The sequence below is a fragment of the Hylaeus anthracinus genome, unplaced genomic scaffold (genome assembly GCF_026225885.1).
Source record: "Hylaeus anthracinus isolate JK02 unplaced genomic scaffold, UHH_iyHylAnth1.0_haploid 11981, whole genome shotgun sequence".
NCBI lineage: Eukaryota > Metazoa > Arthropoda > Insecta > Hymenoptera > Colletidae > Hylaeus > Hylaeus anthracinus.
Genome location: NW_026534329.1, coordinates 5,919,166 through 5,933,299, shown reverse-complemented (window position 1 = coordinate 5,933,299; position 14,134 = coordinate 5,919,166). Strand labels below are relative to the sequence as shown.

At 39.7% G+C, this 14,134-nt stretch overlaps 2 protein-coding genes across 2 annotated transcripts in view; one reads left to right on the top strand and one right to left on the bottom strand.

Annotated features, from left to right (window-relative positions):
* The window catches only part of LOC128885779 (uncharacterized), a 253,435-nt gene that overhangs the window by 149,126 nt on the left and 90,175 nt on the right, over positions 1-14,134 (top strand). The gene's annotated exons all lie outside the window — the stretch shown is intronic.
* Positions 5,791-9,090, bottom strand: LOC128885799 (uncharacterized). Its single transcript, XM_054140101.1, has 3 exons — positions 8,340-9,090; positions 7,084-7,306; positions 5,791-6,353 (listed from the first exon to the last, which is right to left on the bottom strand). Exons 1-3 carry the CDS (start codon positions 8,445-8,447, stop codon positions 6,133-6,135), a joined length of 552 nt encoding a protein of 183 aa, XP_053996076.1. The 5' UTR covers positions 8,448-9,090; the 3' UTR covers positions 5,791-6,132.

The following is a 14,134-nucleotide window of genomic DNA, read 5'->3' as shown; positions in this document are numbered from 1 at the left end:
ACTTTGGCCTGGAATAGCTTGGATCGATTCGTTAAAATTGATACTGCGATCGAAGGCGATGCCTAGAAATATTCTATTTGAGTTTTTCATCGCGTGTAGGTTTTACAATTTTTTAATTGAATATCTTTGTTAAGATTGATTTCGAGGATTTTTGCGACATTTCGTAATCTTCTACGTGAAAAATATTTGTAATATTTTCATCTTGGATAGAGAATTTTGTTTAAACTTGTTTAATCGCGTGAGATTCAAATGTCTCTTTTTATGAATTAAGAGGGATATTTTTAACTTAAGTAACGAAGAAGGAAATGTACTACAATGTTCGTAAAATAATAGAATTAAGATAGGAATATATTCAGACTATATTTCTTCTTATGATTAAGGGATACTTTAAATTTAAGTAACGAAGAAGCAAATGTACTACAATGTTTGTAAAATAATAGGATTGAGATACAAATATATTCAGACTACATTTCTTCGTACGTTTAGACATTTCCTTCAGGCGTACTTGAGTGACATATTATCGATAAATAAAATAATCGTTAGTTGGTGGTACACAAGAAATTCGTATAATTTGAATTACAAAAATTGTATGATCGAAGCAGCATGTATGAAATATACAAAAGTTGTACATAAGGAACAATTGCCGCATATATCGATAATTATCAAAGTTCCTTGATCGAATATTTAAAACTTGGTTAAACAAATATCCTGAATCTACCCGCAGATAATAAATGTTGTGCTTTCGGAGCACAAAGCCTGACACGCGATGCGAAATTGCTCTCTTAAACGAGGTTCTCAGGAATTAATGCGACCCTTCGGGAGAAATGAAAGAAGGAACGCCAATTCGGCGCTAATCCGCGAAAGCCTTGTAAGATTCGAACACCGGTGATTCAGAGAGCCCTTCGACGGACCAGTAAATAGTATGTACGGCACGTTATGTATTACATGGGGGCATGTACGCGTGGCATAAATCTGCTATATTCGAGGGCCTCCTTTCTTTGACAAGATTATCGGCGCGCGCCAAAGATGGGGCGCCATTGCAAGAAAGAGGTCACGTGGCCTGGCACGAACGCTCGAGAACATTCGAGGCTTTCTTACAAATTAATCTAACTCGTCCCCATCAATCGTGCTTTGATCCAGTTACTAATTCTTCCTGGTAACTCGAGCGAGTCCTCGTATATTTTCAAAGAAAGTAATTGGAATTACGTCGAAGGAACGATGTCTACCGTGCATATACTTTTCTTTTATTTTGGAGCGACTATGCTAGTCCTGTTAGGTTTCCTTGTTAGGCTAGATTTTGTCTTTATAGTTTGGTGTCTTTGAAGAATTTCATCGTGTTTTGCGTGCGGTCCTTTGAGACCGAGTGCTGCATTTGGTTCCGTGCCTTTTCTTCGTCTGTGATGATCGAGCTTTCTGCATTCGTAATGTGGTGGGTCGTCGAAAGTTGGTTATCGCAATTGGTGCAGCGAGGCAGTTCTTCTTTGTGAGGATGTAGTCGTGTGTGATTTTTAACCGACTTCGAAAAGGAGGAGGTTACTCAATTCGACATGTATATATATATATTTCTTTTTTCTTTTTTTTGTGTGACCAGTACCAAAACGAGATATTATAGTCCTTTCCTTCCTGTTCAGGGTGATCATGTAGACATTAATAGAAATTCTGAAAATCTATATCTTTTTGATAAGTTCCAGATTATATTTCATTCCTCTCTTATTTTTGTCTTTGCTTATACTTTATATATTTATCAATGTAATAGTTTGAAATTTCGTTATTGAGTTATCGCGACATCCTCCACGGAACTCGAATCCATCGTGTATCCGGCGCGAGTATTTGTAGCATGTACAGAAGCATTACCTTTGACATTTGAGAAACTGTTTATTATTAAACCTACGTAGAATATTTTATGGGTATTATCAGCATATTACAGACTTCCAGTGATTGAATCGTAAATCAATCGTAATCGTAATTCCGATCAAATCGTAACTTTGTATAAAATAAGGAGACATACAAGTTTGAATATATAAACTGAAATAAATTAATCAAAATATTGCAAAGAGGAGAGGAGATTCTTTGAAGTTCGGAGGAAGCATTCGCATTATTTATAACCCTTGGGGCTTGGGCGCAGCAGTACGCTGAAGTGGAAAATGTTTTTGGCGCGCTTCGACCTGACCTCGACACGTTTAGACATCCTTTGCTTTTTGTCTCGGTGCTAAGAGTGTAAGCGAACGCGTGAAACGCGGTGAAACTGACGTGTAGTGTCGTCATCTTTCACCGAACATGCTCGGTGTTTTAACTTACACGTGTTTTACTCCCTTTGATAGTTGCCCATTCTGCTACCCTTACACTCTCTACTATTATTATTTTACTTTTTCATTTTGTTATTTTACTTTAAAGATGTGTAGGTATTCTATATTTAGTTTGATCCTTAAACGCCGTAAGGTCCAAATTTCATACCGGATTTTTAAATCGAATTATACACTTGCAACTGATTTATTTTTAATATTTGACTCTATGTATTGCACGATGCTGTTTTGAACAAAAGTTAAAAAAAATTTACGTCAGCTATAAAAATTGCCCAACTAATAAATACATTGATATTTTTTTAAATTTAATTTGGAAAATCAGGGTTCCAAGGGTTAAACGAATAATCAAAAAATTAATTTATTCTGTTTAGAAGCTAGAAGATGGCTTAATAAATATTCCTGATATAATTTCTTACATCTTAAAATTGCATCGCTGACTGTAAACGTGCCAAGGTTACAGGGATGAACTTCATAAAACAGAGCTTTCTTTCGTGAAAGAAAAGTTCAGCTCGCGTGACACTTGCATTATTATACTTCATTTCCTCTAATTAACCGAGACGACGGGTAGCCTGAGGAGTACCTCGGTCGAATTAAGCGGCGGTGGCACCTCTTGAAAACCCTGATCGCCTGCACCTGTGTCTCCTTTGTGAACGTGACAATTCTGGAGCCCTCAAGTGATGTTCATGGGACATCATGATCCGTAGGGTCGGTTTAATGGGTGTCCCGGCGGAGCGGTCACGTGGCCTGTACATACATATATCTCTATATAAGCGCGGTTACCTACACCGTATGGGGTGACATGCCATTAATAGCATAGTGAATGGTCGAGTGACGTCACAGTGAATGCTTTGCAGGAAGGCTTTAGAATCGACTTAATTATAAAGCGTTGTCTCGATGGGGAAAAATATCCTTCGAATAATAGGACAGGAAGACCCTTTTATCTAGAAAGACACTCTTTGTCCAATAGAACACACTTGTATGGACGAATTTTATATGGGGTGTTTTCTCTACAAAGAGAGCCATCTCTCGGTAAGCAGGATTCATCTGTAGTACAATAATAGTTTCCATTATAAATCATCACTTTCTGAACCAAATGCATTTGATCTAAATTGATGTCGCACATCTCTTAAAATGTGGAGAATAGGTACATCAACCTGACGAAGTGCACCACTCGAAGAAAATTCAGAAACTTCTGAGACAGATCGTGCATAGTAACGTAGAAGTTGTTAGTTGTTGCTAGTTGTTTCCTAAGAGTAGGATCTTTTTAAATAAGTTAGTGATTAAAGTGTTAACCCTTTGCACTCGAGGCCTTTTTCTCTGGTATCTACCAGCAACTCGAGATACTTTCTTAGCATTCTATCGCCACGAACACTAAGCTTGACACGTTGACTGCAGAGGACGCACGATGTGCGTTCTGTAATTCTCGCCACAGCGACGGCGGTTTCATCCTTTCTTCCTTGTAGAACGCTCTCCACCCTTGAATTTTCGATGTTTCGACTTGAAACTTGCCATATGGGCTCATCATTAGTCCGTCTGTTTACCTTCTCGGCCGTTTCAGTCTTGGAAAAGAAAAATTGTGTTTTCCGCCGTCTTGCTCCTCAATCTCTATTGTTGCTACTTGCCGTTCCTTCCGTTTCTTCCGCCGCGTGGTAGCAACCACGAATTCGAACGTCGCAGTCAACGTGTTAAACAGACTTTGAAAATCTCAAACTAATTTGAGATTCGAGAGTCACGTCACCTTTACTTCACTTCCGATCATTTTATTTATGAAACTTCGAGTTCTAAAGAAACGAAACCTAAACAAACATCATTGCTGGTTGATTTACTGCGTGAAATCTGGCGGTAACCGATAGCCACCTCTCGAGTGCCAAGTATTAATTAGGTTGATTGTCCATCTTCCAAGGTGCTCATCGGACAAGTAGAGCCACGTCGATTCGGAAAGCTTTCTATAAAGCCAAACGGGGGACCCCCGAAAGGGAGTAAACGGCATAAAACAGCAGAGAGGGTGACCGAGGGTAGACAGAGCGCGTGGTAGCTGTCCCTGTGGGATGGTCACGTGGCCTATATACCATGGGAGGCCGTAGGGGTTCGTCGTGTACGGCAATGGGCACCACATGACGGTGTCCCATAAATAGTCGGCTGGACGCTGGAATTTCCATTATATCGCGTTCCCGTACGTAGTCTCCATAAACAATATCATCGAACTCCGCGGCGAAATGGCGTTCCCCATTAGGTGCTCGCCTGCAATATTTATTACGGACACGGTCATTGTGATACGCGGGATTTATAGGGGCTTTGTGGCGAAAATCTGCAGGTCGACCTGACCGGGGACGGCTTGAATGAAAACAGAATCGGTGAGGGCAGGGGGTGAGACTTGGAAAATAGTTGAACAATTCCGGCTGTCGGTGTTCGGTCGGTTTCAACGTTGTGGAATACTCGATCTTCGAGTTTACTCTCGCATTCCAGCAATGCGCTGCACTCGATATTTCACGTCGAGTTGGCGCATCGATGCTCGTTGCTGCACGGGTAGTTACAGCGATAGTTGTAATTGCGTTTCATTAACTGGGCGAACGGAGTGCGCGTAATTGAGCGGTATATTTCAAAGTCGGACCGAAAACGTGTAATATTGGACGAAGTTTTTAGGAGTGTTCGATGTGAGAGGCGTTTCTGGATCACCGGAATAATTTGGAATTTTTAGAACGATTACGGGAATAATATAATCCAAGAAGTTTGTTCTGTTCTTAAGTAAAGAAGATAGAATAATAAAAATTCTATAAAGTTCTGTCGTAGATGTAACATTTCTCAATTAGGCTCTTATTAATTGGAATTGAATTTTTGGCGTGTGTAAATATAGTTTAACTGAATTATCAAATATTCCGTGGACGATGTTTCGTTTATTTACCAAAGTAAATCATTTATAAGAGTTTCATCATCAATTCGCATGATGGGCAATGTTCCATGGGCAGAAGCACAGTGAAATGTTCCAAGATGCCATTCCGACCGCAGGTGTTGATGCTCTGGCTCAGTTGGTTGTTACTCGAATATTTCATGAGCTCAACGAGTAAGTACTGCGTCACCCTCCTCGAATGATTCATTCTATAAGGGTGGTCTTTATAGCTATGCTCTAAAATTGTGGTTTCTAAATTACTACGCAGATACTGTATTTTCATTTACATTTTTTTAAATATTGTACATACTACACACTTGTGGCTCCGAAATTAATACTGTAATTTTATTTATTATATTCTTATAATACTTTGGGTTTATCGTCTGGTTTAGCAATGGTATTTTTTAATAGTCTTTACAAGTTATAGTATTTTCTTGCTACTATTCTTTTTTAATAAATATATATATATATATAATAAGGATAAAGTATTTCTAATAAACAAATGGATTTAAAAGTAACAGGAATAACAGTTACAACAATCAATAATTAATATAAGTCATATTTATTAATATTATATAAATTATATGTTTTTCTTCTTGCATTTAAGTTTACTTCGCCTTCGATAAAATTCTGATTGATTACTTAAAATGATACAGCTTGGAAGGACTACATATTTATACATTATATATTTTTCTCCTTGCAGTTAAGTTTACTTCGATAAAATTTTAATTAATTCCTTAAAATGATACACTTTGTTAAGACGACATTTTACTGAAACAAATTTGTACGTAGGAGCAATCGTTCCAATCGTTGCTTGAATAGATTATAACCCAATCTAAGTAACAACATTATTCTGTGCGACGCACGTAAATTACATATAAGCGAATTATAGGGAAACGTCCTGTCACAGGACGCGGTCTGGCATGAAAGTTTATGGTTTGTTTAACAGTTCCCATGATCCACCAACCGAATTTCCTCTTGATTAATGTATGCTCCCAGTTTGGACTTAAGCTCCTTTAAGATCGGCAAGGGCAGACTCCTCTCTCGGGACCAAATCATAGCGAACTTGTACTCCGGTTGGTGAAGCGTCGTACCCTCTGAACAAACTGCCATAGCGAGGACGCTTCTGTAGTTTGCGTAGACTATGATGTGCCTGAAAGGTCCTGGGAATATAAAATTCGAGAGTTAGTAAACTTCGTGCTCTCCCCAGTTATTGACCCGCAGTCGGCGTGAGTTCGTCCCTTTTTTAGGAAGATAAGGAAGATCATTGATCCCTCTAGCGTAATAAAGCATAGCAGGAACTTCTATCGATGTAAACATTTGCCTTCTCGTATAAGGAGGAACATAAAAATATTAGTTTTATATATTCTGAACTTAAGCATTGCAAATGTTTAGGTTATATAGGTATGCTGATGGCAATTGGCGCCTAGATTAAATTGTTATTTATTGACTTTATGGGAAACTGTTTAGACGAGTCACTTTATTCTTTCTAATGTCTTGTATTTCTCGAAATGCCAGAATGATTTTGATTCCTTTAAACGTTGCCAAGATTTTCTTAATACCGAGCTATCGTCGACTTAAATATGAATTGAATATCTTCTAGTTAAGTGATTTTCATCTTTGTATAAAATGGGTTATTTATTTCTATTGTGGTGGTGGTTCCCTGTGGAGGGAGGCCGAGAGAGGGGAGAAAAGAAAAGGAACGTTTCGTCCTGGGCCTGTTACAGGTCCAAATTAGAATTGACTATTTTTGCTAGGAATTCTTTTCTCTTTATGTTCCTCCTTTGATATAATTCATTGAAGTTGAACTTTGAAATTTCCAAAATACAAGCCGTAAGAATGGTAAAATTGTTTTTCTAGATAAGCTCTACCAAATACAATATTTGCACTTGCCTAGTTTTCGTTGCGATCCGTGGAGCTGCCACGTTCCAACAACTTTATTTCCTTTGACGCTCCCATCAACGTAGAAAGTGATCGGAATATTCTTCTTGTGACTGACAGCTGTGTACTGTATTTTAAATGTATCCGTTGACGTCCTTTTCGCTAAAAATCTACCACACCTGCTCAAACTCTGGTTTATCGGGGTGCCAGCTATGAAGAACCATTGTCCTGAAAACTAAAGTTCAATTCATTATGATTTATTTGAATTGCAAGCATATTGGAAGTATATAACTTCCAAACCTTGCTTTCACCTTGTTTTAAAAAGTTCGACCACTGTTTTAGTTTACAGAATTTCATGTCACAACGAAACAGATTCGGCTGTATTTTACATGGTAACTCGCCTCTCCCATCGATGCGTATAAATTCGAATTAGGATCGTGCGTATGCGCGTGATTTTGGAAATTAACGTTTACGATTGCGCGTAGCGATCCAATATTGACAACCTACGATGCAGGCGTGCAAACGATGCGTTCAACCAGCGCCTACGAATTTACGCGTGTCAGCATAACTGCATCAGGTTCGCAGATATCGCGTAACAGACAACATCGCGTTTCCATTCGGCGCTATTCAAATCAACTAGTCTCCCGAATCATTACGAGTACGAAACACCGTATGTGTTTGCAAACTTAGACTAGCGTTATGCTCATCGAGGCAATTTAGAGGATCGTGTACTTCGAACGAGATAAACAATACTTTGAAACCTGTATCACGCTATGGAAATCAGAGACACTGGAGAAATTCTGTCGTATCAATCGTAGCTATATACTTAAGAAAATGTTTCCTTCGTTTGTAACTTCCTTTGTAAATTTAACATAAAATGTTCCACTGCTGTAGACTTTTAACTCTTTGCACTCGTGGCCTTTTTTTCTGGTATCTGTCAGCAACTCGAGATGCATTCTCGACAATAGAGAATGTTCTAATTCTATTGTCACGAATGCTAAGGTTCGATTGACTTCTCGAATGAGATCTCTAATTTGTGATCGGAAAATCACGTCACCCTTGCCTTAACGAAAATCATTTTATTGACACTTCGAGTTCCAAAGAAATTAAACCTAAAGGAAATCTAGCGGTGACTGAGAGTCACCTCTCGAGTGCAAAGGGTTAAAAACCTTTACTATCAGTGATTGGAATTATCTAATATTCAACAGTGTCGGTGTTTATCAATGCGAAAATTAATATCGAATTATGTATCACCGACGTCGTCCTACCTCGTTCAAGTCCAACGGCTGTCCGATATCCGGGGAACAGGCATCGCAGCAGAATATCAAACACGCTGTGCAAATCAGCGCCGGAAGTAGCCAGCACACGCGCAACATTTTCTGTTCGGCACTGAAACGATCCGCTCGACGCTCCCGTGACGTTGTGTTTTCGCTTGTTCGATGTTGCGGACTGTTGGGAATATTGAAACCGTAAACGGTGATTCCGACGGGATTCCAGTTCGTTATCTACGACGCATTACTCACTGGGGTTTGTCGATGTGGAGGTCGACGGTGGCAGGCGCGAACATGTATCGACAGTCTGTAAACGCGTACTCGTGCTTAAATACCCGTACACGTGCTGTTTACCCGACTCGTATTTATGCGCCCGATTGTGCGCTAGATCTATAAACCACATTTGTCTCCATTCGCTCGCGGGGTTCTTGAGAATTACGTTGTTTGCGATGACGGAGTATACGATGAGAATTTTGGATAGGGGAAAGCTGGGTGACGTCACCGTACACACAATAAGGATAATGGGAGTCCATACTTAGACTGTATTATAGTCGAAATCCCATTTTCTTTGGTGATTTTGTGTGTTCTATATTTTTAACCCTTAGATGCCTGATTTTCCAAATTAAATTTAGGAAAATATCGATGTATTTATTATTTGAACAATTGCGACAGCTGACGTTTATTTTTTTAACTTTTGTTCGAAAGAACATTATGCAGTACATACAGCCAAATATTACGAATAGTTCAATTGCAGGTGTACAATTCGATTTTAAAGTCCGGTGTCAAATTTAGAAATTTAGAGCATTTAAGGGATAAAGTATTTTTATTTGCAATTTTTCCGACTGATCAATTATAATAATTGTATATATTTTAACATTTGAATAATACTATTAATGTTGATTATTTCAATTGATTTTCTTGAAAAATACAATTGAATTCTGTTATATCAATTATTTATTAAGCTCTGCAATATTTGTAATTTTACATGGGACAACGAGTACTTGTCCTAGAGAGAATTTTGCAGACCTAGACTACGCTGCTAACTGCATAAATTCCAGCGTTTAAGTGCTGCGTTAAAAATGGTCCCCTGCCTTCGTTTAAAACGTCCTTCTTCGCAGCGACTCCGAGACCCTAAATCAGACCGCGCGAAACTCGTTAAATTAATCTCTTAATCTCCGTTCGCAAAATGATTCCGCAAGATCTTCAGCGATCTTTTCCTCTTTGTTTATCGAGCATCGTGTAAACCGCATTTACGGAAGTTCAAATAACTGTTTAGATCTGGGAGAAAGTTATAACGGCAACTGCATCGAACCGCGGGACGATAATACGGATTTACGACGCGTACAATCGACGATCGACTATGGCTTTAGCGTTAGTTCATCGTCAATTTGGTCCTGATAAGTGTTTATCTAGCCCGACAACCAGGATACCGTGGCGAAACTATCGGACGGAGCTCCTCTAAGAATAATAGTGGCAGCGCTCGCGATATTTACGCCGATAGCTACGCCAGCATTAGCTGTTTGCCTAACTTGGGACATTAGTTGCTTCGCTTCTTGCCAGCTCACGATTATCTATGACCCGAAGAATGGATGAGTAATTATGTAGCCAGGAAGTTGACACTGCAGATATTGTACAAATTTTAAATACAAAATTTAATTGTTTTAAAATTAAATAATTGTTCCGGTTGAAGGATCATCGAAGAATGCGCTCTCGCATATCTGTTACGGTTGTGGGTCGCGGATCGCGGCTCGATGCTGAAGAAGAGTGCAGGCAAGGCTAAACAATAACCGCGTGACGGTCGATTCGAATTTAACTGTTGTCAGAAATGAATTTTTAGTTATTCAAATCAATAGATATTAAAATATTGACAAATTTCTCACGATTAATGTCTCGAACGAATGCTCATTCTGAACCGTGATTGTTATTAATATTTAATAGAAGACTGAATAAAGAATGTCTACATGGCATATTAATATTACAGAAAAATACGATCTAAATATGATTAAAATTCGGAGTCTAAAATGAAGACACTGTTATCGAAATTAAAAATACCCTGTCAATGATCTGCATAGAGTCTCGTTGCATTTATATTTATGTTATTACATTTCTGAAGATAGAGCTCGAACATTTCCCAAAAATTCAAGTCGTAATCATTCCAAATTACTATATGTAGAATCAAACCATTGCTTGCATCACCTGCCCAACAATCTTTTCGCTCAACTACCAATACTTTCTTTCAATTATTACACCTAATGTTCCAAAAAATAATAGATGACGCATTTCGCAGATTCTAAGCTACCCTTAAAACTGTCGCAGGAAATGATATAGGATTACAAGAATCGATTTCCACATTCTGCTGAGCTTAATCTCGACATTGGTGGATTCCCGTGTTCTTGAAGTTTATTGAATCGTTTTGTCGGTCTTTTGTTTTCGGCACGCGATCTTTCTTCGAGGGGCTGTTCGAGCGGACAGCGTTACGGTCCAGTTTAATTTATCTGCCGTCATTATTACGTCGTGATTAAACCGGCCGACTCGATTGTCCGGACGATTCTACTCCGGGGTGGGTGAGGGGGGGGGATGGTCTGACTTTCGGTTTAATTAAAAAAACGTGATCACTGTTTTCGGAAGTCCCCTGGTTTATCCCCCTTTCCCGCTCGCTCTTCGTCTCCGTGAAACCCCTTTGGTGGTTTCCGGATATTTCCTGCAATCAACTGGAAATGTTTTCCTATTCTCGCCAATTTGTTTTCGCTTGTCGAACGCTCTTAAATTAAGGAAGAAATGCTCGTGGATGGCGCGAACATTGCGGTAAGATTGAAACTCGGAAGACGAGAGGTACTACGGTGGTTTTTCTTTCTTTTTCTTTTTTTTGTGGTGGGATATTCAGAGATAAATGTAACAGTTACAAATTAAGATTACTGTATAAATTTCGCGTACGCTGTTTGCTAAATTCTTATTTGCGTAAAGGTGGAAAATATATCGCTGTACGTTGATTTTGTTCTATTGTTCGAATTTGTTCATCTCCTGTGAACCATTCCACGCAAACATGCGATATTTCGGGAACGAGACGCGTGTAAAAGTAGATAGGTTCGTTCTCCAGTCGGAAGATACATTTTCGCGGTAAAGTCGACGAGGTCTCTAACAAGGTGACCGCAATCTAGCCGTTACAGCACCCAATTAGCGATGACCCGAACCAGCTCAATTCCAGTGGCCCTTAAAACTATGAAATTAGTTCTCTCGGGCGGAGCGTGCCTGTTCCCCTCGAATCGCCTTTCTCTCCGTCTTTCCACGGAAACGTCTCGAAGTCAGAATCAAAGATGCCGAAGGTGCGTTAACGCAACATGTTCGGTCAGCCAGTTATTTTATAATTTGAGATAGATGATTACCAAAGTTGCACAGTAGTGTTTAAATTCTTTAACTTTATGTTATTTTAATAAGGATCAGCGATTGTTAAACAAACATGCTTAAGGGTTGATGTCGTAAACAATTACGTTTAAAATCGTGCACATTGTTACCAAAAAGGGACAACTCGTACGTGTACGCTGTGGGTCGATATCCCATCAGCACAATTCGCTCACTTTTTGTCGTTTAACGAGACGTGTAACGAGCAGAAGAAAAACTCTCACAATCAGTATAGATATATACGTACACCAGAGCACAGGAACTGCGAAACCAGTTTTGCCCTCAGCTACGGTACAAAGGGATTCCGGGATGAAAAGAGTCGCTGTTAAAACGATCGTCTCTAGGGGCTGAGTTGTCCGAAGCACGAAACTTTTCCCAACAGTAACAGCGGCGCGCTCTGGAAATTTTGCGGTACAATGAAGTCAGGGAAAGTCGGAGAAAGCGCGGGCCACAGAGAGAAGACGGATGCCGTGATTAATGTACACGGTGGTTCTGCGTAATTACTTAATTAAATTCATATATCACGCGGTATTACACGACGAACGCTGCGATTCGGCCCTTTGTAACGACCCTCTTGATGCGTACGGTCTATCTCGATGGCATCCCCTTCGAAACGGTTAGTACGGTCCGACTCCTGACTCATTGATATTGGCCCAAGTTTCTAATAGACGAGCATACCAATAACTGATATCACGGCCTCAGGGCGAATGGGATCGTCTCCTATTATCCAGCTGTGAGTTATCTAACTATCCTGCACGCACATGGATATTGCTGCAAACTTTCTTAACCCCTTCCTGACCGCCCTTAGATACAATAACTCTTTCTTTCGATGTCAGTCTATTTTTTTTGCAAATTTAATGAGATTTCGACAGAAATTTACACAAACGTCGTAGTACTCTTTCTCGCGGAGAAAATAATTAATTAAGCAAAGGAGTATTTTCCATCAATATTAATCGGAACATTTATTATGTCTCTGTGTTATCGTGCAATAATCGAAGTTGCTACTATCCACATTCCACAGTAGTACAAATAGATATAGTCAATCCCATGAATATTCGTACTTTCTCTGTCTATTGAAGAAGTTTGACTAAATTAAATAATAGTTTCGATATTACCAAACGAATTTTTCATTACAGATACGTGCATCTATAATCTCATACATGCATATATTTTTATATAATTATAATAATTTAAACAAACATCATCAATAAACAGAGGGTACGAATACTTATGGGACTGATTGTATATCTTTCAGAAATATTTGCGATATGCAATTTTTATTTAATATCGTACCCAGCAATATTCTATTAATATGAAGGAATAGAATTTTCAACGAAACAAGTAAATGCATATAAAAGAATCTTACATTAACACACTAATCCAAACATACGTTTGGAAACGTCAAACCTACCATTTAATTTAAACGAATTTCTTCAATAGACATAGAAGGTAGAATATTTATGGGACTATATATGCCAAACTGTAAGAATCCCCTAAAATGATTGAGAAACATCTTCAATTATGCTCTAGCAACATTTCGAAGAGTTCTGTCTTCTCTCAGAGTTCTGTCTTCTCTCAGAGTTCTCTATCAGCTCGGTAAAATTTGTCAGAACGTTTCCAGAGCACACGTTGCACATCACGAGTCAATCGCACTTAACGCTCCCGCGGTTTGGACCGTTTCGGTCAGAAACTTAGACGATATTGGGTACACGCACACCGTCTTCCGCGCCCAGTAATACCCTCAAGGCATTTGAATCAATTACTGCCTCGGGGTCCTTAGGCGCCCCTATCCCGCATAACAAACGGGGAGTCCGGCGTAAAGTGAATTAATTAAGTGTCCGTAGATACGAAACGACGACCAGCGTCGGACCACAGGCTCCGCCGTATCCGCGGACGTATAACCGACGGTCCGTCCTGCGACGATGCCAGGCGTCCCTCTGACCGTCAGTCGCGACGATCGGTTGATTGTACCGCTTAATCGTTAGCGAGGAACCCCGTACTCAAATTGCTTCGTCGATAACGTTGTTATCGTCGAGGACGCGATTATCCTTGGCACGCTCACGCGAGCTCGCTGAACATGCCCTCAGGGACGCGACCGGGAGGGATCGAATCCAATCTGTCTCCGGATTCTCATGGCGTCGGTGTTTTTCGGTGGTGCGTCACGTACGGGGAATAAGTACGACGCGATCCAGGAATGGTTCGGCGAGCAGATTAGCTAGAGGTGGCGCTCGCTTTAACGAGGTCTGATGGGAAACCTGATCGTTTTGAGCAAGGATGGAAAACTGCTGATGGGTGTGTTTGGTAAGGTTTGGCTGGAAAAGATGAGTACAGAGATTGATTCAGGATGGAGTGCGTGTTTAAGAAAAATTGAAGTTTAAGAAGCTGCTGATGGC

Bases quoted from the DNA above. Each gene is read 5' to 3' on its own strand.
- LOC128885799 (XM_054140101.1), bottom strand. From the start codon at position 8,447: ATGTTGCGCGTGTGCTGGCTACTTCCGGCGCTGATTTGCACAGCGTGT. The intron at 7,307-8,339 runs GTAGGACGACGT...ATTGAACTTTAG, and splicing joins AGCCGTTGGACTTGAACGAG to TTTTCAGGACAATGGTTCTT. The intron at 6,354-7,083 runs GCAAGTGCAAAT...TTATATTCCCAG, and splicing joins CGGATCGCAACGAAAACTAG to GACCTTTCAGGCACATCATA.